Here is a 26,756-nt window from a genome sequence, read left to right on the forward strand (position 1 = left end):
GCCCATTTCTTTTTAACACCTACTTCTATCCAGTTTTTCTGGATACTAGGCCATGTTGGTATTTGCAGGAACAAGCTCGCCAACACCACAGCTAAATCTATCTGCTCTAGCATCATCACTGCTGTGCCTGTTCCATACATGGACTATGGTCCTGTATTCAAGGCTCAGCTCCGTGCCAGTTGGCAGTCAAATTGGAGTGAGCAACATGAAAACAAGCTTTTCCAAATAAAACTCTCTATTGGACTTTAGACGTCTTGCTACTGTAAGGGTCGGAAAGAGGACGTTGCTCTTACTAGACTACAAATTGGTCACAGTTCTTTAACACATTGTTTTCTTTTATCTGGAACTGATGCACCAATGTGTTGTCTGTGTAACACTCAGGTCACAATAAGCCACATTTTAATGTCTTGTCATCATTACAACTCTCAATGACAGCACAATTTTAAACATGTTCTGTCCCATTGTTTATCTGTCACATTAGACAGTGTTATTTGGTGAGGGTGATACTGTCCACCTTGGAAATGTTTTTAGTTTTTTAATGGCCATTAATTTTTAATGCTATTTAAGTTGTTGTTTTTTTAATTTATATGCTAAACGTTTTTTAATGTAATTCCCTTTTAAGAATCAATGTACATCCAGTTAGATTTGAAATTAGGAAATGGCTGTGAAATAACTCAGAACCAACATTGGAAAGGCCAACTTCAGTTGTCTAATGCTGATGTTTGAACTTACCCATTAGTTATCCTGGGAAGTTATAATAATTAAAATTTTGCAACAAGTCTTTTAAAACTTTTATGATTTTACTTTCTGAAAATGACTATAATGTCAAATAACTCAGAACCATGATTGGAAAGGCCAACTCTAGGTGACTAATGGCAGTTTTTGAGCTTACCTGTTAGTCTTCCTGGCAAGTTATGATGATTACAGTTATTCTACAGAAAGTCCTTTACAACTTGTATTACTGTAGTTTTTTTCTGTTACTACTGTGTACTAGATGTAAAAATTGGTTTTAATGGTATTTGTTTTTTTAAAACTCTTTTTCTTTTTTTATTTTACCTTAATTCCCTTTTATTGATTTTACTAACTTTATGTTTTTAACTTTCTACCAAATGTTTGGTGCAGTTATCCTGGTTGTTTTGTGCCATAAAATACCAAATCAACCAATCTACACATAAATAAAAGTGGCCACTTTGATAAAATGGAGGTGACAAGGTTTACATTCTAATCTGGATGACATCAAAGCACTGATTGCTTCCTACCATCTTGTATGCCTTTTCTTACAGAAAATATTTCTGAAACCTTCCGATACAGTCATCTTTCAGCAGTTTTCTTTGTACAGAAATTACAGGCTGTGTGATGGATGAGTGCATGGAGGGTTGGCACTGTTGGTTGATCAGCATGAGCCCACCCTGTCTTTGCCACTCGACACACCCTTAGACGCTGGAGCCATTTGTATTTTCTTTGGTCTTACCTTCACTCTTAGTTCTCTTTACCTGTCTTCCAAAGAGCCATGTGATCAATTAGACCTTGATGCTCTCATTGAATGGTTGCCATCTTCCTTTTTAATCCTGGAGACTTTAATGGACATAGTCCACTCTGGGGAGGTACTTATATTGATGGGAGGGGTTGCTCTGTAGAGCGTATGGTCTCTGATCACAACCTTTCTCTTTTCAACATTGATCCTTGCACTTATTTTCATGCACCTAGTAAGACTTTGAAGCCATAAGTTCACAACCAGCATCTCTTATATCATCAGTTCTAAAGTCATATGGGACAAGATTTGAGAGGTCAGTAGGCGATATAATTTTGTCCTTCTCTCGATTTTGCTCTCTGATGGTCGGGAAGTAGCTGATACCCAGAGCATTGCCAATACTCTAGGTGAAAGCTTTTGCCGAGTATCTAATGCTTTTGCTTCATCCTCCACCTTTGTAGCTATTAAGACTCGGGGAGAGCAATCACCTCTTTCCTTTCAAGCTGATTGTCTCTATGACTTTTATTGCCCCTTTATACTTGTGGAACTTAGATTGGCCTTTCATTGGTGTAACAGTACACTGGTCAGACCTGATTATGTATACAATGAGATGCTGCTCCATCTGTATCTTGTTATTCTTCTGATTGTTTTTAACCGAATCTGGCAGGAGAATGTTTTTCCTAATGCCTCGCACCAGGCTATTGTCTTGCCTTTCTCTAAGCCTGGGAAGGATCTCCAGAGCTACAGCTACAGACTGCCCTCAATCATTTACTAAAGTGGACAACAGCAAATGGTTTTAACTGCTCTCTCTCTAAAACTGTTTGCATGCACTTTTGCCTTCAATGGGGTATTTACCCTGATCCTGAACTCCTTATTGGTGAAGTTGTGCTACCTGTGGTCCCTGAGACAAAGTTCTCTTGGCTTATCTTTAACCATAAGCTGACGTTTGTACCACACATGAAGCAGTTACAGGTGAATTGTACAAGACCACTGAACATTCTCCATATTCTCTTTTTCACAACTTGGGGAGCAGATCAACATTCTATGCTAAAGATATATCATGCTCTTAATTGATTGAAACTATGCTTTGAATTACTGGTCTACGGCTCTGCTAGGACCTTGGCCTTGAAGATGCTGGACTCCATTCATCATCAGGGACTTCGGCTCTGCACCGGGGCTTTCTGCATTTCACCAGCTCAGAAGTTATACACGGAGTCTCCTCTACACCTCTGGCATTTGCAACTGCCTTTACTATATACTTCAAAACTTCGATCCTTACCACAGCATCCCACCTGGTGTTGTTTTATCTCTGGAGTGTATTTTTTTAACTTGGTATTTCACTGTTATATATATCATTGGTTTTGGTTAGACTGTTTCATCTATTAATGGACTTAGTTCCTGCTCATATAAACAGAACATATCACTTGAATAGTTACATAATGAGTTTCATATCTCTAGTGGTAATTCTGCTCTCTTTATGATGAATGTAGATTGATTGTATTTCAATGTTTGAGCTGAAGAAGCTATAGGTTGTGTTATAACCATGACGAGAGAAAATAAAGATTACTTACAAATTCAATACTTAAACTGATTGTTTAGAATGAGTTCTTAGGTTTGTATTAAGTAATGAATATGAAAGATTTAATGGGGACATTTATAAACTAAATTAAAGGAAAATTTAAAATCAGCAGGCCTTGCTTGTAGTATTTATGCATATATGTGAACTGGAAGCACTGATTTCTTGGAAACAAGAGGGAATATTAGTCTATGAATCTGATACATATCCATAGATACTAAATTTGGGGTGTAAAACAGTAATTTTGTGTCACTTAATATCTGTAAACATAGTCCACTCATTCATAAAATTTACACTTATTTATGCCATACCACCACAAAAGTACCATTTTTAAATACTGTCATTCATGTTAAGGGTGGGAAAATCATTTCTTGTAATTTTAGCAAGCCATCTATTAAAGGTTTTTTTTTGCATTTTAACTTGCATCATCACCATGCTGTAAAAGAAGTTATTAGTTATCACCGTAAGATTTATGAAGTTTGTTGTAAAGGATAAGTATGTGAGGAGGTTAGAAAAGATTTGTTATGAAAAAACTGTTTACCCACATGAATTTATGCAAAACATTATAAAGATTTTGATAGGAAGAAGCACAAGTTCTCCTGAACCATGGTAATAAGAAACAAAAATTTAAAGCACAAGTTACTTATGTGATACTATATATAAATAATATTGCCAGAAAACTAATGAGAATAGTAAGAACTTCAGACTTGCATTTAAACAACTGTAAAATCCAGACATCTCCCTAAATCCCATAATAACAAACTCAGCATTTGAAAAAAAAAGAGCACATGTAAAAAAATAAATGTATAGCTTACAGATCTACATGATCAGTAACATTGTTTATGAAGTGTCCTGTGACAGATGATCTTGTGTGAATATAGGAGAATTGTGCTGACCTGTACAAACTATATTTGATCATGTATATTGCATACAAAACCCCAGCACCAATAGTGGTATTGCTGAACATTATGTTAAAGAACATAAGATGCCATAAGTAAGGTAACATCATTCATAAAATATCTTAGTGTTCTAGACTGAGAAATTAAAGAATATATTTTTAGTAAAAAAATATCTGCAGAAAATATGAAGGTTTGCCTCTTGTGTAGATGGTTTGTATTTTTAAAATGTTCATACACTTGAATTTTGCAAGGTCTACACATTTTTGCAGTGATTAAAATATATATTTTTTAAATTATATTCTGTAGGTATTGATATAACAGGATAGGGATATTTTTAAACATACTTTTAAAAATATGAAGGTGTATTTACATAACATCTTTTAAATGCTATGATTCTAAGAGCTCAATCCTGTATGTATATACACATACATACACACACTATAAGATGTTTGTTTGTTATTAGGTATCTTGGCATACTGTCTTTTGTTTTGTTTTGTCATAAGGTAATATATGGTAGACACTGTGATATGTGGTATTATTGAAGCCACAACAAATTAGCTATAAAAATACAAAATGGATCCAAATGTTTAAATGCTTTTAAAAAATATTTTTTTTATCTTCTAACATTTATAATCATTATAACATTTATTTTTTTCTAAAATTTCTTCAGTTGTTTTTGCTGTAAGGTAGTAATGAAATAAGTTTGCCTCACATAAACAGATGAGATACCATGAAATGTTCATGTGAAGTAGATGTTTCATGAGTGGACATTAAAGCATATTCTTACATGTTTATTTTTGTATGCTTCATTATAGAGGATTAGATACTTTGTTATTTTTATAGAAATATAAAAATAACTGACATGAGAACATATATCAAAATGTAAGTAAGAAACATTAATTTTATAGGAAACAATCATGTACTTAAACTTATAGTGTAATTTGTTAGAGACCAGTAAACTACGCTTGAGTCTAAGCGCGGTTTTATATCAGTAGATATTGTAATATGTTGTTCTTGTAGAGTCCAAAACTGGATGATAGATTACGAGACCAGGGTGAATCAGATACAGATGTGTGTGAGAAAGACCGTAGTAGTAGCAGGGAAAGATCTGGAGGAGAGAAATCACAGTATCAGGAAGACTGGCAACCAGAAAACCCATACTCAAAAAGCAAGGACAAAAAAGGACATAGGAAACGAGTATGTGAATTAACTGTATTTTTGTTACAAACTTAATCGTAGAATATTTGAAACCATAATACAGTTTTGAATAGGTTAATTAGTATTTTGTTCGATAATTTCTAGTAAGAAGAAATAATATTTAAGGTATTTATTCTATTGAGCATTTTAAGATGAAAGATATTCTGCAAAACAAATATTAAGCAGAGAAAAAAAATGTATGATGAAACCAACTACATGTTATTTCAAAACAAAATCAGCAGGGAGGTGAAATCTTTGGGAGACAGTGGAAATTTAGACACTTCTATGTCAATGTAGTAAACTGTATTTTCAATGTTATAAGTTACTTGTTTTCTAAAGGAGGCTACTAACCAAGATGGTATAATAATTGAGAACCTTTGTCTAATATTTAGAGATGAGAGTACATTATATGAGTAAATAATAAGTAAAACTAATGATACTTCAGTGAGTTATTCAATGAGTTTATGAGTTTCCTGTTAGAAACGTTCACAGATTAGTGTTAAAAATAAGATTTATCATGTCTGTTAGGGTGGAAATTCTGTAAATTTATTTGTGAGTTAGGCATACTTGCCTTAGTTTCAAAATTACTGTTGAAATATTTTTTGTGCAGTTAGGCCTACAAGTACAAATGAATACTGAGGGAGAAATTAACTGATTTGTTATTTCTCCATGCACTTGAATTTATGTTTAGGTAATCTGAAAGGACCATTCCATTGAAGAAATGTCACATCTTAAAAATAGAAAAAATGTTAATTGAACATAGCTGTGTTTTGAAACTAATTGTGCATTTAAAGTTTTGGGATTATAGAAAGGTTTCCAACACGACATGTGAAGAACAAGAATTCCAAAACTTGGTAAATTGACATCTTACATGAAAATTAAATTAATTATGATTTTTAAAGAATAAACTTCCAAATCAAGGATTTGAATATTTTTAAGAGATGTGAAGTAAGCTGGCCTGTTTAAAAAGTAGTTACACTTTTTGTTTTCTCTGAAGAAATGTTGGCCAAAAGGTTTTTGACATTTCCATGAATTTCAATAGCATTCTGCACACCTATGGGAATGAATGAAAAAACGTAGAATCTTCACAGATGTGGAATTGCCTGTCGAGTAAAAAATTCTGAATAAAAATGGTCAAATGGCTGCACAGTCCATATGAGCAGAGGTCATATAAAATTCCACATCTCCATGTTGTGTCATAAGCCTTCTTAAGTTTGAAAAAGATGGAACTTGAGAAAGGCTTCCCTGATCAATGTTTCAAGTTGAATCAGTTGGTCAATGGTAGTGTGTTGTCGGAACCTATACTTGGTGGGTGAGAGGAGGCTGTTTGATTCTAAGAACCAAATGAGATGAGCATTAACCATCCTCTTCAAGACTTTAAACAGACAGCTTGTCAAAATGGTTGATAGTTTCTTGGAATCTTGGGATCCTTCCTAGTCTTAAAAAAGGGTAGTATAATAGCCTAGCAAGCATCAGGAAAGACATCCTACTGTCAAATCTAGTTAAAAACAACCAGAAGGATAGAAAGAGGACCAGAAGGTAAAGGACATAGCATTTCGTAATGAATATTTTTAGGTCTGTCTGATCTTCTACCAAATCAATGAAAAGCTATTAGCAGATTGAAAGGTTGAATTGGGTTGGGATGTGTAAAATCCACTGACCTTCTGAATCTCGTCCCACACAACTTTGGAGCTGATGGAACTAGATGTGCTGGAGGTGAGCTTAATTGAAGATTCCTTCTGGCTTTGACACCTGACCTGCTGAGCATGGATACAGGCCCACTAATAAACAATGCAGTTAGAAAACCATTGGAAGGTCTCTCAGGATTCTTTTTAGTCTTCTAGGTTTCTGGGCAGGCTGGACTCCAATATGCATGTGGATACCATGGGAAATGAGTTGAGGTCACAGGAACAGAATGAGCAGCTGTCTGGACTATACAGTCAGTCATTGCTTCCATGCAGTCCTAAATAGATGGCAGGATCAAATTCCAATAGTGGTTAAACTTCTACCCTGGCACATGGGTCAGTGGCATTGACCACAGACCAGTTTCCCACAAGATGATGGAAAAATTATTGCTGCCATGTGGGTCACTTTTTACACTTGAAGAAAAATGAGAATAGAGGGAAGGTGAGCAGATTTAGATTTATAGCATTAAATGACTGACTAGGTGCATAAAAGTAAATAAAAGAGCCATCATTGAATAAAGATAGATTATGATATGAGAGCATGTGCTCCACAGAATAATACCTTCCATCAATTTCAGCATTGTCCCAAAGGGGGCTGTGTTCGTTAAAATCACCAAAAAGGAGAATGGGAGATGGCATCTCATCTAAAAGAACATCTGGGTTTGTCTTATTGTGAGCCTCTTCTGAACTGAAGTAAATGGAACAAATGGTGATGGTACAACCCAAAGAAAGATGAATTGTCACAGCCTCAAGTGGAGTGGTGTGTAGCATAGATGTGGAGAGCATATACTGGGCAACCAGCAAAGCCACACTACCATGGGTTCAACCATCACACCACCTGTCTTTTTTGTAGAGGAAAGACTGCCGAAGGGTGGTGGCATTTGGCAAGATGGTGAAAAGTTTTCTGTAAGGAGAGAGAGACTGGATTGTATGAATCAATCAGGGGCTTAATGTTATCTAATTTGGAATGTAAGCCTCAGCAGTTCCACTGTATCAGTGTGGCCATCGTTATGTAGTAGGAAATGGGGGTTGGATAGTCCTTCAGTTTGTGCCATGTTGCTTCTCTTTAAAAGAAAGAGGTCTATTGGCCCTGAGTTTGAATAGGCAGATCTCTGTCAGAAAATTGTGAGTCTAGTAACTGCTGGGGAAACCTTATAAGATTTTTACACCTTGGGGCTAATGGAGAGGTACCTGAGCAGCCACCATAAACTAGATGTATGGACAGAGTCAGGATTTGACATGGACCTATCAACTTGTTTGTTTGTTTTTTTAACAGAAGACAAGAAACTCTGAAGATAAGAGGAGAAAGACTTCAGGAGGCACAGAAAGGTCAATCTGCATTCCAATCAGTGTGTTAAGTGGAGGGTAGCAGCATTATGTGTTTGTCAGCATGGAAGTCAAGAGCTTCCAGGATAGGGTATGTTCTCAAGCACTTTATCTCTCTTTTTCTTGATCCTCTTGGGACAAGAATAGGAATAGGAAGGTTGGGAGCCATTACAGTTGATTCAGTGAGGCTCCTGATCATATAGATCTCCCATCATGGTCTTTGCCACCACAATGAGCACAGCACAAAAATCTATGGAGACTGACCAAACCACTGGAATTGGAAACATCAGAGAAGGCCAGGGATTTAAGGCTGAATCTTAGAAAGTAAGTAACCCACCTTCATTGACCATAGGGTATGTTGAAAGGTGAATGTCAAAATGAGAAAATGGGAAGGCTTAAGTACCCTTAGGTCACCTATTTATAGGGATTCAAGGCCAAAGTTGTGTTTAGGTTGACCACTTTCCCAAACCACCAGGATTCTTTTCTCCCCTTTACAGGTCAACATGCACAGCAAACCCATGGGTGGATGTTCAGATCCTAGAGGAGTTTCATTGAAAAGACATAAACTTCTCTGGGAGGTCCTTTCACCATGCAAAGGCATCTGCACCAAGGTGACTAATCCATGAAATACAGTATTTATATGAAGTATAGAAAACTTCAATAGGATGTCACTAGTGATCACTTCACCAGCTTTTCGTCTTAAACTTTCTGCTTATTATCAATTAGCCCTTGAAGTAAAGAAGGCCTATGTATAGTAAAACCTATCTAAGGCAGAATTGCACGGGACTGAGTAAAATGTCCAGTCTAACCAGGTTTTCTGGCTTAGACATAGTGAACATGCAATTCCTTAATTATACATAATTTTTGAGCGAAATGTTATACTTGCTTGACTCAAGGGAAGACATTTGCAAATAAAGTTATTGTGCTGTTTATGCTATATTTTTTAGAATGAAAACAAAAAACATTCAAATATACATATACATAAAATCTTAATCAAATTTATTTGAAGAAAGTGTCCAATTTCAACTGTTTCATTTTTTTAATGGGTTTTCTCATGAGGTTAAAAGAGAATGCTAATTCTGTGGCTTTTCATGAAGTTCAAAAGTTCATTTTCCTCCTTCATTTTTGCTCAAATTTGATAGAATTAATATAACTTAACACTTGCAATGAAGTAGGAAGTATCTTTTATATTTTGCTCATCCTCTGAATTTCTCACACTTATCATCTTGCAATTCTATTACAGATTTTAAACGAGTTTCATCAGTTTCTGTTAAAACATTCTTGTCAACGTTAACAAAACTTTTCACGTTCACAGAATCATCTGCATAAGTCTTCTCAATCAAAGTTTTGATTTCACTATAATTGTCATAACAAACAACTTCTCCACAGTCTCCGCCATTATCAAGAATAAATCCACAGTTTCGAAAGCACTTTATTATGCATTCATCTTTTACGCATTTCATTGAATGACTTAAAAATGCAATTGCATCTGACATGTCAATTTTCATGGTCATTTCAGATGCTCTCTTACAGTCATCCATGTTTGCAATAATATGCTGAAGCATTAGTTTTCTGTATTTCAATTTTATGCACTATATAATTCCATTATCTAGTGGCTGTAGAACTGACGTACATGGAGGTAGAAAGACTGAATGAACATTTGAAAGTTGAACTTTTGGATGACAAGTTTTATTATCTAGGAAAAGTAGAATGTTCCTATTTTCTTGTTCCATTCTTTTCTTTAATTTAACTGTAAAAATAATGACTGCAGAAAAAAGAACAGAATATATTTAGCCAATACGTACTGTAACAAAATGTTTGACAAGTTATTAATATTTTAAAAATTATTAATTAAATAAGAATTTATTAATATTTAAAGAAATAATTAATTAAGAAATCAATATGCAATCAAAAACATTTTTTCCACCCTACTCAGGTTGTAATTCTACTTGTTGATAGATGAGGTAGGTGAAAGATAGTTTTCTCTCTGCATTACACTGGTTCCACCATGTAGAGGCCTTTTATGACAGAAATCTTAAGATAATACTGTAAAATTTTGATATTTCTGACTTGTACAGGTTTCTGCCTTATGCAATTTCTGGCTTAGACAGGTTTTACTATGTGTGTGTGTGTGTACACACACACACACACACATGATTAAAAGAAAATAGTTTTTTCATAATTATCTGAAGTTTATTATTTTTTCTAAATGAAATGTTTTTTTTATTTTTTCATATTGTAAATAAAATCTCCATCAACAATTGAGATGCCAATAATGGACAGACAAAAAACATTCATGAATGTTTCAACTGCCCGTTCTTCTTAAAAGAACAAATTGCATAAAAAAAAGATGGAAATTGATTGATCTGTTTGTTAAATAAGGAGGGGATTATGGTTTTGTAAGTATTTGTATTGAAGTTTAAACAATGTTATTTCTTTTCGATTTAGTTGCAGTGTCTTCTTGGTACAAGCATACTTGTGTTAAGTTACATGATTTATTCTAAAAAACTATTATGCAACAACAAGTTTTTGGCTGTGTTTTTGTTTACTTAATGTCTGTACTTGTACATAAAATCTAGTGATGATAAGAATTAACCCAACACAGATCTTGTCCCCTGTTTATTACTATTACCTATCAGGAATCTCTTTGGTCAGAAGTCTAGTTTTTGATATAGTTTTAAGCTAATAAACTTTCTGCATGTGGAATTGGTTGTGTTGTAGAGTAGTTGCATCTTCTTGTCTCTTGCATTTATTGGTTATTACTAGTGGATAAATTTGTTAGTGGTTTTTCTTACCCTAAACAAGTAAACGGAGTAAGTATATTTTTCAGTCCATTAATTTTACACTTGATAATTTTATTCTCTTACTTAATATAGTCAGTATCTGAAGATTTTAATGATTTAATCTCTCTCTTTCTATATATCTTAACCAGCATGAACAAACAGAAGATCAGGGAGGTGAATTCAAACGCAGAAAGGAAGATGATTCTGGTAATTTTATAATGTGTTGTATTTAGTTCTTTTAATGTGATAAGTTACAATCAGCTATGCATCATTTAAATTTATTATGCAAATTATAACTGAGTATTAGTAGTATCTCAAGTATGCAGTCTAACATTTAAAGTTATCTAAGAATGTGCTTTTGAAAAGTAATGGTTGCTTGCATCTCTGACCAAAGATTTAGTTTTATCAGTTTTCATGTATCGGTAAATTCATTCCTCTAATTATGGTTAGATCAGAGTGCACATTATGATATTTTACAGAGCTATATCAAAAATTTAATTAAACTATTACGAATGTATGCGAATTAACTACATTTTGATGTCAAGTTTATAAATCAGATTTTAATATTATGTAAGTTTTAACTTTGTATTCTTAAAGGAAATATTTTAAGCAATCCTCAATCTCCCTTCACTAATTAATTTACTATTCTTCACTGATGTATGAAATTGAATAAAACTTATTATTATTATTATGTGGAGATTGGCAAAAAAATAATGGCCACCACATTCATTTTATTACACTATGATCTTTATAAATAACTGCTAAAAGTTGAATTGTAACCTCATTTAAGTACTTAATTACCATTATCAAGTGCTTACAAATTTTACAACAGTAATATTATTCTGTTTTCCACCACACATTTTTCTGGGGAAATAATAAAAAGGAAAACTACTTCTCAGTAGTGAGTTCAATTGTTAAGCATATACTATTTCCATGTTTCATAAATAACAGCTATATTTCTGATTGCTAGATGGCAGCACAAATTGTTCTTATATAACAACTGTGTGTGACTTTTCCCTGCAGAAACATATCTTCCACAACAATTTCAGTAAAATAGAAGAATAATCCAAATTATTATTCAAGGAGATCAAGTATATAATTTATGCATTTGACAGATGTGTACACATTATTATTGTATTCATTTAAAAACACCAGTTTCTTAATTATCAAAACAATTCATCATATAGTGATTTCCTTTCATCATATTCTCAGTAGGACTGAGCCTAGCAGTTGTGATGTGTATTATGTCTTTTCTATTAATTGATATAACCCTTCATGTGGTGGAGTTGATTGTTACAAATGCAGTGAGTTTAAGTGAAGTTGTAAAATGTGGATTCTTTAATTCTACAAGGCAATATTTTTAAAAAATCTGAATTATCCAAGTGTGACACACACTGACACATTTTTTTTTAGAATTTCATGATCCCTTTCTTATATACCACTCATCACAAAAGTACAAAATTAAATGTAAATCACTATAAAAATCATTGCTCAGAAAAAATGCATTTATTATAGACCTCAACTTTCTTTGGTTTCAGAGTTATTAGATAGAAAATTGGAACCTTCACTTATCAACCTACTTTAATGAAGTTGCTTTAAAAAGAGGAAGGGAATGAAGTAATACATTTGTTTTTCAAAAATAAAGTATGATGTAGGGATGGCAATACCAAAAAGTGCAGAAATATCATAGGGATGAGTACACATAACTGTACAAAAATCTCTACATGTTTTTCATGTATATTCTTTACTTATTGTCATAAAAATAATTATAAAATACAAAAATTAGCACCTTATTAGGTTAGATTAGGTGAGTAATGAAAAGTAATAATTCTTCACAACTTGTGCATTACATTATTCCATAAGGTAACGTGAGCTACACATTTATCGAGTGATTTACAAAGTATGTGGCATGATTATTACTTAGATACTGTTCAAAGAGCAATAAAAAATATAAAATTAAGTAGAAACTGATGTACACTGATGTGAGCTTTAAGATGTTTAGAAATAAACATTTATAGTTTTGGTTACAATCTGTATCATCCTAGAAAGAAAAAAAGGATAATTTAAATTTATTTCATATCTTCTTTTTGTGGTTACAAGATTGGTCAAATCAGCAATGTTCATATAGAATCAGGGTAGAAAAATAACAGACTATAAACTTTAAGGGGAAAAAACTGTTTGATATATATTTTGGAGTTTTTATAGATTACACAAATACAATTTGAATATTTTAGATATAGATAAAGAGAAGTATTTTTAACATTAACATGAAGAACCACTTTGTACTTGAAGCAGTCAGCACTTTAAAACTCCATATTTTCATGGACAATTTTTTTAGAAAAATACTTAATATCAGATTATTATTCTTTTTCCACAAAAGATTTGTAATGTCTCTGAAAGGTTTCCAAATTTTTTGAAGATACTTATTGTATAAAAAGTTGTAGTATGGAAATTGTAATGATTACTTTCTGATTATAAGATTGGTCAAATTGACTGAGCTAATGTGAAAAGTGTTAATTTATGAAAAATATTATACTATATAACTAATACTTTTATAAAGAAATTATCAATATTTTATTTTATGTACTTATATCTTCTTCATTGAAACAAATACAAAAAGGTCATGTGGTTGGACATATAGGTTGAACCCATGTTGAAAGAGTGAAACACTGCAAGTTTACTTTCTTTTAATAATCTTAGCATTGCAAAATATAACTTATTAATTTAAATGTGCATATATCAAAATATTATCATACAGAAATATAATATTCTGAAACTACTATAATTTAACTGGCTTTCTAACTAAGTTATTAATGGATTTAAAAAAATCTGTTAGTTGATTGATACAAATTAAAAACAATAAAGGTATTTCCAAGTCTGTTGCATGAACAAACTAGCCTCCTAAAGAATTAATTAAATTAGAGTATTTTCTTTCTTTTGGCTATAAATAATCCAACAACAAATATCAGAGAAAATTATTGACTTTTTTATATTTCAGAAAAAACAAGAAGCATGGGGTGATAAGTTTACATTATGACTTAGGAGTATTTATGTTATAAGTGTTTAATTTGTTCCAATATTAGATGTTCATAGAGAGGGAGAAAGAAAGTATAAAATGAACAATTTGGAGTGAAACATCTCGTGATACATAAAATCAAAAATTAAATGTTGATTAAAATATTAAATATTAAGAAATTAAAATGATTTAAAATGTTAATATTACATATGACTTGGTGTCAGACATGTTGACTTACCTTGATAATAAGTTTAGTTACATTTTGAATGAAATCTTGAAATATGCACTTTGTGCATATTTGTGCATTGTGAAATATGTACTCTCTGTACATATATATAGTTACCTCATTCACTATTACTCAATTACATGTCTACTCACATTTACAGCTGTATCCTTGTTTCTAGATATTTTGCAAATTTTTTGATTGTTACATCATATTACTAACTACTTCTTTCAAACAACTGAAACATTGAAAAGATAGTTTACAACATTGATTCCTTCCTTGATTGGGAAGTCTCTTAAGCAGCCCTAATGCAAAAATAAAATACTGTATGAAATGTCTTATTCACTAAGTCTGTTATTCTCACTGGTTGTTCTGTCACTTAACCAACTGTCCCTGGGCAGGTGGTCAAGCAGATTCACTTGTGGCTGAATACTTATTGAATCTCTCAAAGTTGTCTCAACATGAAACCTGGGCTCCACAGTATGTTGATTTTTTGCAGACTATTTCCTCTCTGAATTACCTTGTTGGCTGTTATTCCCACCTTACTTCCAAAAACAATTACAGTGGGTGACCTTTGGCTTGGATCTTCTGTCCTCACAGTTGTGTAAACAGTGTCATTGGTTCATTTTAGTACAACATATGACACTTTCCAACACCTGCTTTTAGGGGTTTATCATTTCTTTTGGCATGGATGGTACAGTTATACCATTACTTGTTGGTGAAATTCAGGTTTATTAACACTCACATCATAGCAACCTTTCTTTATATCACTAACTGATTTTATTCTTTTGTGGGTAAATTTGTGTATGATATTGATGGTGTTCCATAATCTCTGTACTTGTTTTATTTATGACTGCTGAATTACTGTCTTTTAAATGTCATTATAAAAGAGCTGATGGCACTCTAAGAGTTCACTTGGGAACATCAAAGATGGCAGTAACTTCATGCTCAGTAACTCCAAAGTAGGAGTGAGAGATGTCAGACTTTTTTTTTATGTGCATGAGTCATTAGTTGACTTAACAGTGTAGGATTTTTCCAATCTTCCATACTGTCAGGAGGTGGATGAAGAGCTTTTGTTTTGGTCTTTTTTTTATTATTATTTCAAGGGTCTGACTCATTTCTACGAAGAAGGTTGAATAACATTTCTATCTGATATGAGTGGAGCTCCATAAACACATCAGACCATGAGACAAATTCATTAAGTTACCTTACTAGTGTTTCTTCTTCTTGGTAAGGAAGAGTATATTCTTTGGCCATTTCATAAAAACAGATAATCCATTACAATCATAATGCATGTGATTTCACTGTTACTCTGTGGTAGAGGACTAAGCAACTTTCAAGCAGTGCTGTAATACAATACTGCTGTAGTTGTTCATACTGTTTCTTTCATGGACATTTACTCTCACAGCATAGTTGACAGGATTTACATTAATTCTTTACAGATCATAGACCCAATAAAAATGCTCCCTTACTTTGTGTAGTTCCTTTTTAATACTTTATCATCCAGCTGTTAGAAGTTTTGGAGATAATGGAGTGCCACAGATTGTAGAGACTGTGAAGTACCAATTGTAGTAATTGTTTTTATCAATTGGTATCATCCTATTTCCCGTTTAAAAAAAACTTGTAGGCTTAATGAATCCAACTGTATGCAGTACATTTCCATATTTGGGTTGTATGATGCAGCTATATGCCTTGAGCATTTTTTGCACAGTTCTTGATCTACCATATTATTGGTTTCAAACTTATTTATAGTTTGCCTTTGAGGGTCCTAACCCCTTCATACCACCCTCTTTGTACTTGCAGTAGATTCTGTCCACATTCAGTTGTTCTCTGCTTGGTTAGAATGCTGCTAGTGGCAGTGATGATTATTCTATGCCTTTGGGGACTACAAGACTATAAGACAAATGATCTATCAAGAGATAAAACCTACAAAAATGTTTTCTTTCTATAAATCTTTTTCAAAGATACATAGAAGTGCAAGACAGATAACTTATCTAACAAGTATCAGCTATGATTTACTATCAGTTAAAAATCCATTTTTAAAATTTCTAGAGAAACATAAGACATTGAAAGTGCTAGAGACAAGTTACAAAATGTTTTTTTCGTTACAAAATAAGATACAAAGGTTTAGCAAATTCAAAGTGATAAAAGCATGAAAAGTATAACACCCAGAAAAAAATTTCAAACCACCAAGAACTGAATTTCCAAAGATGCAGAAGAAGCAATTAGTGAACTGAAAAAAAAAGTTTCCCTTTAAAAATGAGTTTAAAAAATGTGGAGAAATTCCAGACAATGAGTATGTGAAACAGCATATAAAATGTTTTTAAGCAATGAATACATTTTATAGAAGAGAAACAGGAGAATTAGTTACAAAGTGCCTTTCTTTAAAGTAATATTTTTTCATAAACAAAACTTTTATACAATTTAAATTATTGCAATTTCATCTAACATGTAATACCATAAGTTTATTTAATTTATTGCCTTTAACTGATTTCTTTTTCTTTAAAACTGAATCATGATATATTACTTTTTATATGAAAATATGTGTGTGTTTGTATAAGGTTGTGCAAATAATTTTAATTTTTTATATTTATTATGGTACTGTTTTTAATCATCTGTAAGAAAGAGCTGTGTTGAACTCCAATGTATATGGATATTCAGATTTATACTGTTTGTGAATTTGTGTCCTTTACTTAATTGGAGATTCTTATTCATATAATTTTCTACAACTCTGAAAATGAGGTACTCCTTTGAACAGAATAATCTCTTACAAGATAAGATAAGCTGTTTATTATTCTTACATGCTGGTGTATCTACTTGATTAAATTTACATTTCACCGTATTTATAGATCATATGAATACATTAACATCAATACATTTATTTGGTAGGAAAATATTCTTAGAATGTTACTCTAATTCTAAGACTTAGATTGTTATTACTTTTTTTATTTTTAGGAAAACAAAATGGTGAATTTGAAGTTAAAGAAAAACAAAAAAAGGTAACAACTGTGATTTTTTTTAGTAATTTTAACCTTCATATTTTGAAAATAATATTATGTTACTTGTGCTTTTTCTAATCAACATATTTTTGTATACACAAAGTACATTTGTTAAAATCCTAATTTTGACCAACACATAGAGTAACCAATAGCTAAGATAACTGGAAACAGTGTTACATATTATAATTTATCTGAGTCAGGCCTCCAATTTATTATATTACATATAATTTAAAGTAGCCTGAAACTGAGTTAAATTGTAATTTAAATTTTAGAAGTTACTTAAATGTTGTATTTGATTTATTATGTAATAATTATGTATCAAATTTATGATGTTTGCCAACATTGATTGATACACAGTTTTCTTTCTAATACAAGTATATTTTAGTATGGAAACAGTAATGCAGCTTATAATAATGGTTATTATAAATAATGATTTATATACAGAAGTTTTACAAACTTGCAAACAATATTGAGTCTTCTATTCAATTTGGAACTTTCTTAGTATCCTATTGAGGATTCATGATATGAATTAAGTAGTTGATATAGGTGCATTTCACTTAATTGGGGCCTAGTTAGCTCTTTGCTTATCAAATGTGAGTTTTTCACTTCTGAAATTGTATTAATGTTTTCATAAAAGTGCTAACATCTGATGGTAACCTGCTGAAGTTAAATGATCTGTAATGTTCAAAATCTATAAAACATTCCTGGTCAAAAACCAATGTTCTTGATTAATAAGTGGTTATAGCTTCTGTGGTTTAAAGTAAACCAATAATACATACTGTTTTTTGGTGCCTTGCTGTGGTTACATATTTTAAGCATTAGACTAGATTCTAGAAATTTCAGCTAAAACAACAGTACTGGTATTTACATACACCTCTACATTGTTAATTTTTATACTCTAGAATCTTCTACAACTTTAGTAAATAGATGGGAATTTTGCAGTACCCACTTAACAGTTTTAGTTGCATGCATTTCTAAATATATATTTAACTGCAACAAACATCAGTATTGAAATAATTATATAATACAGTAAAACCTGTCTGAGGCAGAATTGCACAGAGTAAAATTTCCAGCTTAAGCTGGTTTTTCAGCTTAGACAGTAAACATGCATTTCTTTAATTATGTACATTTTTTGAGCAGAACATAATACTTGCTTGACTCAAGAGAAGTAAGATGTTTGCAAATAAAATTATTGTGCTGTTTATGCTATATTTATTAGAATAAAAAATAGACATTCAAAATATACTCAACTACACAAAATCTTAATCAAATTTATTTGAAAAAAGTGTCCAATTTCAAGTGTTTTTTGTTTTTGTTTATGGGGGTTTCTCATGCAGTTAAAAGAGAATGCCATTTCTATGGCCTTTTCATGAAGTTTATTTTACCCCATTATTTTTGCATACAATTTGATAGTGTTAATATAACTTAATTGTTGTGATGAAGTACGAATTTCCATTTCCTCACTATTCTATCCATTTTGTTCATTTTCTGAATCTCTCACACTGTTACTATCTTGTGATTCTATCATAGGTTTTAAATCAGTTTCATCAGTTTCTGTTAAAACATTCTTATCAATGTTCACAAAACTTTCCACAATCACAGAATCATCTACACCAATCTTCTCAATCAGAGTTTGGATTTCATTAGAATCATCATGACAAACAACTCCTCCATAATCTCCACCATTATCAAGAATAAATCCACAGTTTTAAAAGCACTTTATTATGCATTCATCTTTAACACATTTGATTGAATGACTTAAAAGTGTAATTGTGGCCATCATGTTAATTTTCATGGTCATTTCGGATGCTCTCTTACAGTCGTCTATGCTTGCAATAATATGCTGAAGCATCAGTTTTCTGTATTTCAGTTTTACACACTGTAATTCCATTATGTAGTTGCTGTAGAACTGATGTTGCTCATGGAGGTAGAAAGACTAAACAAACATTTGAAAGTTAAACTTTTGGGTGACAAGCTGCATTACCCAGGAAAAGTAGAATATTCCTATTTTCTCGTTCCATTCTTTTGTTTAATTTGTTTAAAAATTTCTCAAATATAGATCTTGTCATTCACACTTTATTATTCATTTTTCATTCCACAGGAAGTTGATTCTTCCTTAAATTTTGAAACAGTGCAGATTTTTGCTTTTACTCATTACCCATTCTCTCTAGTTTTCCATCAGCAAATGCAACCAAAAGTATGGTCAATCGTTTTTTCGATTAGCGACCTCTGGAATAATGACGGCAGAAAAAGAACAGAATATATTTAAACAAATTATTAATTGAATAAGAATTTATTAGTTTTTCAAGAAATTATTAATTAAATAAGAATGTGATATGTAATCAAAAACATTTTCTCCACCTTACTCTGGTTCTAATCCTACTTGTTGATAGATGAGGTAGGTGAAAGATAGTTTTCTGTTTGCATTACACAGGTTCCACCATGTAGAGGGCCTTTTATGAGAGAAATCTTAAGATAATACTGTAAAATTTTGATATTTTTGGCTTGTACAGGTTTCCACTTAATGCAGTTTCTGGCTTAGACAGGTTTTACCATAGTCAATCTGTCAAAACAGACATTAATTATGATTTTTGTGTAGTTTGTGCTATGTTTATTTTTATCGATACTTAAGATTAGACTAAGTTAATTACACAAATGTTTCAGCAGTATTCAAACCTACTAACATCTTTTCAATTTATTGTATTTTTTTTAACTTGAAATTATTATTTTGGATAACTGGGATTGTATATTATAATGACCATGAATTCCCATAATTGCAAAAGACAGGTTTTAAAGTCTAAATGGTTGTAAATATGGAATGTGGGGAAAGTTAGCTACTAGTCACAAGTCTCTTTTATTCTGACTACTCTGGAAATGTTTTCAGTTGTTTGGTAGAATAGTTAAAGTATTTATTCCTTTCTTAATGGTTGGATAATAATTCAACTTGGAATGAATAAAATCCAAAAAGTTGTTAGTATGTTTTGTTACATTAATTCTGGTACTTCTTATTTGCATAAAACAGTAACAGAATAACTTCTAGGTTCATGGCATTCACAGACCACTTATCATTAAATAGTGTGAACTTATCATGACATTCAGCCACAAGGTGCTGAAAGATGTTTTGTTTGAACATAGCCCTGTTAATGCTTTCCATATGACTGTGTCAGAGTGCACGTTATGGCCTTTTACAGTGTTGCAAAGAAAATTAAATTAATTTGCTTTATTATAAATGTATGTCAGTAAATTGACATGAAAACATGGTAGTTTCAAATCCAAATTTGTATATTATCTTTGTTTTAATATTTCACATACAAAAGGGAGTATTTTAAGAAACTTCAACCTTTATATGTATGTGTCACGTGAAGTCTTAGCTCCAGTTTCTCCACTTCAGGACCAGTTTGTAACACCAATGATACGTAACTATAATGAAGATTCTAAAATTTGAACCTCCTACCTTTTTTATTTGCAGACATATCAATAAATTTCTCAAACCCACCAGAAAAACCCCTTCCCTCCTTCTCTCTGACTTTTGAGATTATTTGCTAATCAGCTTTATATGGTTGATAAATGTGTATATAACCAACATAAAAAGCAGGTTCTTCTCCTTATAAATCTTGCAATACTACTTGCCATTGTTCTTCATTTAAGAAAGCTATCTGGTTTATGTTCATGAGATTTTGTGTTTTGAACGAAATGAAATTTGCTATCCTGTTTATAGTTTACTTAGAAAGTTGGATCAGCTGTAGTTGTTTTGGGACATTTTTTATAATGCTTTGTGTGTATTTTGTGTTCTGAAAAGCATATGTGAAATTGCATTATTATCTCTAGACACTCAAATGTGTGAGGCTAAGGAGAGAAAATCAGTTATCTTTGCTCAAATGCAAACAGTTCAACTACACTCTGCGAACACTAGAAATCCTTGTTTTTTATGTATATTTTTTACTTATTGCTTTTTTAATGTAAAGATAAACTTCTTAGTGTAGCCTAGTAGTATAATATCTTAAGATACACTTAGTTGTATGAAATATAACACTAACTTGTTATATTTCACACAAATTAGTGTATGTTCAGAAATGTTTTGTAATGCTTTATGTATATTTTATGTTCTGAAATGCATGTGTAAAAATTGCATTATTTTTATCTTTTGATACCAAACTTATGAGGCTCAGGAGGGAAGTCATCTTTAGTCAAGTGCAAACAGATCAAATACACTATGAACACTAGAAATTCTTGTATTTTATATAAATTTTTAGTTTGTTTTTTTAACAGAAGTAGCAAAATGTAATACAATAAAATGTGTGAAGATACTCTTACTTGTGTGAAATATAACATTAACATGCTGTTTAATTTAGTTTAACAGGAAACAAGTAATGGGCTCCTGCTGTGATTTTTTAAAAAAATACATAAAATTACTGCTCATTGGTACAAATTGTGGCAATAAAACCATAAAAGTAAAAGAAGATGTTCCAAATGACTTGTTAAAACAAGTAATTTGGAACTTCCCGATCAATACTGCAGCTAGTACAGAGATAAAAATAAAGTTTTATTGAAAACACTTTATATTCATTTAAGAGGTTATGCAAAAGAAAAAAACTGGTAGGTGGAGTTAAGTACTTTATACATAGCATTAAAAACACTTTTGTACCAGACTCTCAATGAAGGTTTCAGGAGTTCAGAACAATTCTTTAGAAAAATCACTTTTATTGAAATTTTTTTTTCTGTATGTTCAAGAAAGACTTAAGCATTATATGAGCTGTTTATTTGGCACGTACAATTAAATATGTGTTTTACACAAATTAGTTAAGTGTGATTATCAGTTGAAAACAGATCATTTAGCATTATCACCAGATTATATATATTAGGTCATTATATATTATTGTTATATTTATCTTGTACATTAAACCATTCAAATATTTTACTTTTTATTTTATATTTTGGGTTAAAACCAGTCATAATTAATTTTTTTTTAAATATAATTTTCTGGTTTCCTGAAAATATACCAGATATTTTATCACTTTGTTTAGTTTACTCAAATGATGACAGTAGTTTAATATTTGAAGATCTTATTACATATCAGTATCACTGAGACAGATAAACTAATATGAATTTCTAACAGTTTATTAAATTTCCAGAATGATAATTCACAACCAACAAATGAAAAAGTGAAGGATCGAAAGTCGGAACGAGAAGAAAGGAAACAATATCCTTTACATTATCACTTACTGTAAATATCAGTATGTTCTTTGAAATGTCTTGATTTTTTAGAAACAATATCCTTTACATTATCACTTACTGTAAATATCAGTATGGTCTTTGAAATGTCTTGATTTTTTAGAAACAATATCCTTTACATTATCACTTACTGTAAATATCAGTATGTTTTTTGGAATGTCTTGATTATTTTTTCATATTTATGCCATCCAACTGATAGTCTTTTCAACATTCTGTTTTTGTGTTTATTATATTGGTCATTTGACTTCATTTTAGGTAGGGTTTTATAGCTCCACCTGTGCATAGCAATATATGTTATAAATAACTAAAATTGTTCTCAGTACACACTTTCACCTTGTTTTTATGTTACATTTTCACTATTGTCATTTTTTCAATGTTTTATAAAACTTTTCTTCAAGAATATATGCACTTGCTTTTTCTTATTTAAGTTCTAGTTTAGGCTAGATTTTATATTTTTCAAAAATATTGCTTTGAAATTTTGATAAAATTTATCACGTTTGTAAAAAAAAAAATTGATTTTTCCATTATTAATTTAATGGTTATGTATTCATCATTATGGTTTAATGAATTTCTGTTTTATGATTTGCTGATTAGAATAGATTTATTTTAATGGTTTGTTTTACATCTGTTATTAGTGTGTTTATGAACTGCACATAGGAATGGGTACTGTTTTTGGTTCCAAACAATGTTTTCAATTATAATTGTTAATTTAAATATTAATATAGCTAACTTTGTGGGTAATATGACTTGGTTCTTTTCAGAATTTATTATTTGAATTTAAAACTTTGCTATTCAAAGAAGTGATAAGAACATGTGATTAGTTTGGTTCATGTGTATAGTTTCTGTTTTATATATTAAAAATATTTGTGTTAGAAAGTTTAAGAAATTAATATGATAGGCATTACTTTATCATATTTTATGAATTTGGAAACTTCAAAGTAAAGCTTGAAGTAGAATGATTATTATATCTTCTGTTTAAGAGATTTAGAACAAGGGTATACTTTAAATAATATGGTATGAAACTGTCAAGATGAGAGCATAAGCCAGTAGAAAGATGTGGTAAAGGGATTGGTTATTTTGTTTTCACTGATGTCTATGTAATCTAACTTCTGTTTTCTTCCATACCACATGTAAAGTTTATACATGGATATTACAAGTTTAAGTATTTTAGAAATTTTGGCATTATCAGTGTCATGAAAAAAGAGAATATCATCATCATTGCATAGTCTATACAGTACTGATTTGTGATAGAAGGACATTTATTCAGGCACTGCTCTTCATGATGACAAAGTAAAATATTTGCACAAAGTCTGAACTAGGAGTGATAAGATCTTCACCCTATAATCATAAAGTTGACCATAAAATATGAACTGATTGTCCTTCAGGGCCAAGTTTAAAGGTTCCTCTTCTTTTTTTTTTAAGTTAGAGCTAGGGCTTTTTTGGTTTACAAATTATTTGAATTGTTTCCTCAAATGATATGTTAGTAAATAAGGACAACATGATAGCTAACTGAAACAAATTGGTTTGCATTTCTTGAGCAAAGGAAAGTGTGTCATTTAACATTAAACTCATTCTTAGTTAAGATAGTTTATTTTAGATACAAGATATTTAGGAAATTAAATAGGTCTGGGAACTGAGAGTAGTTAGAATAGTTTGAGGGTTAAACTCCTTTTATGCATTTTTGCTAAGTTATACAAGAGGCAGGAACCTGTAAGATGAAATTTTGTGAAAGTGGTGTCAGAGATGACTTTAATATTTTTAAATATCTTGAAGTTTGGAGCTTTTAAAAGTAAGCTTATGATTCTTTTTTTTGTCAAAACTAAGAGGGGTTTAAGAGTTTTGTAGTACATTCAAAAGAAGAAAGTAACTTGATATTATATTCATGAGTTTGTAGAGAAAAACTTTACTTTGATGAAGGATTTTACCTTTTTAACAGAACTTAAGATCATTTAAAGTAAAAATGACCATATCACAATTTATGTCACTAGATCTGTTGATCTTGTCATTCTGCTTATTTCCAAGTGTGGCATTGGCATTCAGGTTGATGAGACGATGATGTTCAATCAATGAAATGTTTTTCTAAGTTCAAGACTGGCTATAGTATGTTTAATTGTTAACTGTTTCTGCAAAAATATTTTGTTTTCACTTTTACTAACCAGTATGGATTTTTTTTACAATAGTGATAAGTAGAAAAGACTTAGATATTTTGGTTTGCGATCTGGAAGTTAAGGAAGTTTGGAATAATTTGTATTTTTATAAAAAAAACATCTTTAGTATGGATGTTTCACAATTTCCTTAAATTCCATCATCAGTAGTAATATCTCAAAAAAAATAATTCTTAATATTTGAACTACAGAAAACAACATTAACATGGAATGTGTTTTTGTATTCAGTCAGATGTTTAGAAAGAACAGATTTAAACTGTAACAGTATAATGGAATGTATGATAAAACATGTGGTATACATTTGTTTAATAAATAACACTGTTGAGAGAGACTGTTATAAAAGAAAGGCTTAAATATAAATATAAACATTGTATCTTTAAAATAATAATACATATCAAATGAAAATGCTGAGAATCCAGAATTTACTACATTGATGACAAATGGGAAAAGTTGATACCATTATTTAGTTTAGGGTCATATCTGAAAATGGAAATGGCTTCTTTGGTAAAGAATTCGTAATGTGTATTTTTGGAGTTGAGAATTTTGTGTTGTTCATGTGCTGTTAACATCTGAATGTCAGTAGAGACTTTTCTGTGTATTAAATCAAGCTTTTCAAGTGTACAAAACAAATTCAACTCAGCATATACATACCACCAAGTGAAAAGTTTTGCAACTGATTTGTCACAGTGGTATGATTATGATTTGTTAAAGCCAGTCTTTAACATGAGAATATATTTCAGGGATTGACTTAACCATCTCTATTTCTACTGAAAACTGTTTCCTCATTTAAAACAACCAGATTTTCAGGCTTAGCAGACTAATTCTAGTGATGTGTATCCTGATAAGTTTGTTTTTCATTTCAGTGATCTTAAATGAATGATGTAAGAAACTCTTTATCAAAAGATTTAATTTTTGTTTACCTACCTGAAAATTTAGTTGTTCAATTTATTTTTCCTTTGAATTTATCTACAGAACTCATAAATCCTTTCCTACTTTTAACAAAAATAATATCAGACAGAGAATACTTGATTTAACCTAAAATATAAAAGTTCAGCATTGTCCTCCTCGTATAACTTCAACCCTTTAAAAAATATGGGACACTAGTACATTACATGAAGTGTTGAAGATTCAAAATACAACAGTCAGAGACATTTTCATCATATTACCATAGATCTTACAATAACCTCTTCAACCTACAACTACTGAAAACATATTAGCTAGTTGTCTTGCAGATATTTACTTTTACAGTTACTTGGGCTTGTGTTAAATATTGATTTTCCAGGTTTTGCTTTAGAGAAATTGCTTTATCTCACTGTTTAACCACTTATCTTAATTGTTTCAGAAGAATAGTTTCCGGTCTAGTTTTCATAGTTTCTTCCCATTTTTCTATCTATAACAATAACTTTGGAAAAGTACATAAGTGATGTGACAGAATAATGTAAGATAAAAAGAAACTTGCATAAAAATATGCCTCACCAATAAAATATTTATAAGTGGTTAATTTAAGAAATTAGCAATTTTTATTGTTGGAATACCTTTTCCAGACTAGCAAACCTTGTTTATAATTAATTATACTTATCATGAGTCTTCAATATTAGGCCTGTTATATTTTGAGAATGCAGTGTTTAAAATTTCATGGCTCAGTACTGAATTCTTTAAACAAGTATAAATAATTGTAATTTGAAAAAAATTAATGACATTGCTACTTTTAAAAATGAATCCAAGCCTGTCTTTCTGATTAGGAAAATTATTATATATGTTTATTTGTGTTATGATGGAATCCTTAACATGAAATACCCATCGTAGCTCTTCTGGATCACAGAAGAAAAGAACATGAAGATAGGGGATGTTATCCTTCCACCAGAAGTTTTAATTAGCATGTTCTTTGTCCATTTTTTTTATCAGTAAAGATTTTCAATATAATATTTGTTTTTTTCTTGCATTCTCAACATACAATATAATGAAAACTTTATATTCATTATCAAAAAGTAGGTAATTAACAGAAAACCTTGGGATGTATGTATGGGGTTTTGATTCTGTTTTATTTCACCATATGGTAATCACAATTAATTTAAATTTGTGAATACTTTTGTGACATTTACTCAACTTCTACATCTTTAACACACATGCACTTGAACTTTTCTTTTCAAAATGGGAAGTTGGGGAGCAGGACAACTCCCAGTA

General features: G+C 31.1%; 1 protein-coding gene across 1 annotated transcript in view; it reads left to right on the top strand.

Annotated features, from left to right (window-relative positions):
- The window catches only part of tho2 (THO complex subunit 2-like protein), a 240,410-nt gene extending 213,915 nt beyond the window's left edge, over positions 1–26,495 (top strand). Inside the window, exons 36-40 of the mRNA XM_076454283.1 lie at positions 4,967–5,143; positions 11,087–11,144; positions 17,132–17,175; positions 22,308–22,375; positions 26,370–26,495. Of these exons, the coding sequence (XP_076310398.1) occupies positions 4,967–5,143; positions 11,087–11,144; positions 17,132–17,175; positions 22,308–22,375; positions 26,370–26,409 (387 nt within the window). The 3' untranslated portion in view covers positions 26,410–26,495. The remainder of the gene's footprint in view (positions 1–4,966; positions 5,144–11,086; positions 11,145–17,131; positions 17,176–22,307; positions 22,376–26,369) is intronic.
- Positions 26,496–26,756: the final 261 nt, after the last annotated feature.

This window comes from Tachypleus tridentatus, chromosome 1 (assembly GCF_004210375.1).
Source record: "Tachypleus tridentatus isolate NWPU-2018 chromosome 1, ASM421037v1, whole genome shotgun sequence".
NCBI classification, from domain to species: Eukaryota; Metazoa; Arthropoda; class Merostomata; order Xiphosura; family Limulidae; genus Tachypleus; species Tachypleus tridentatus.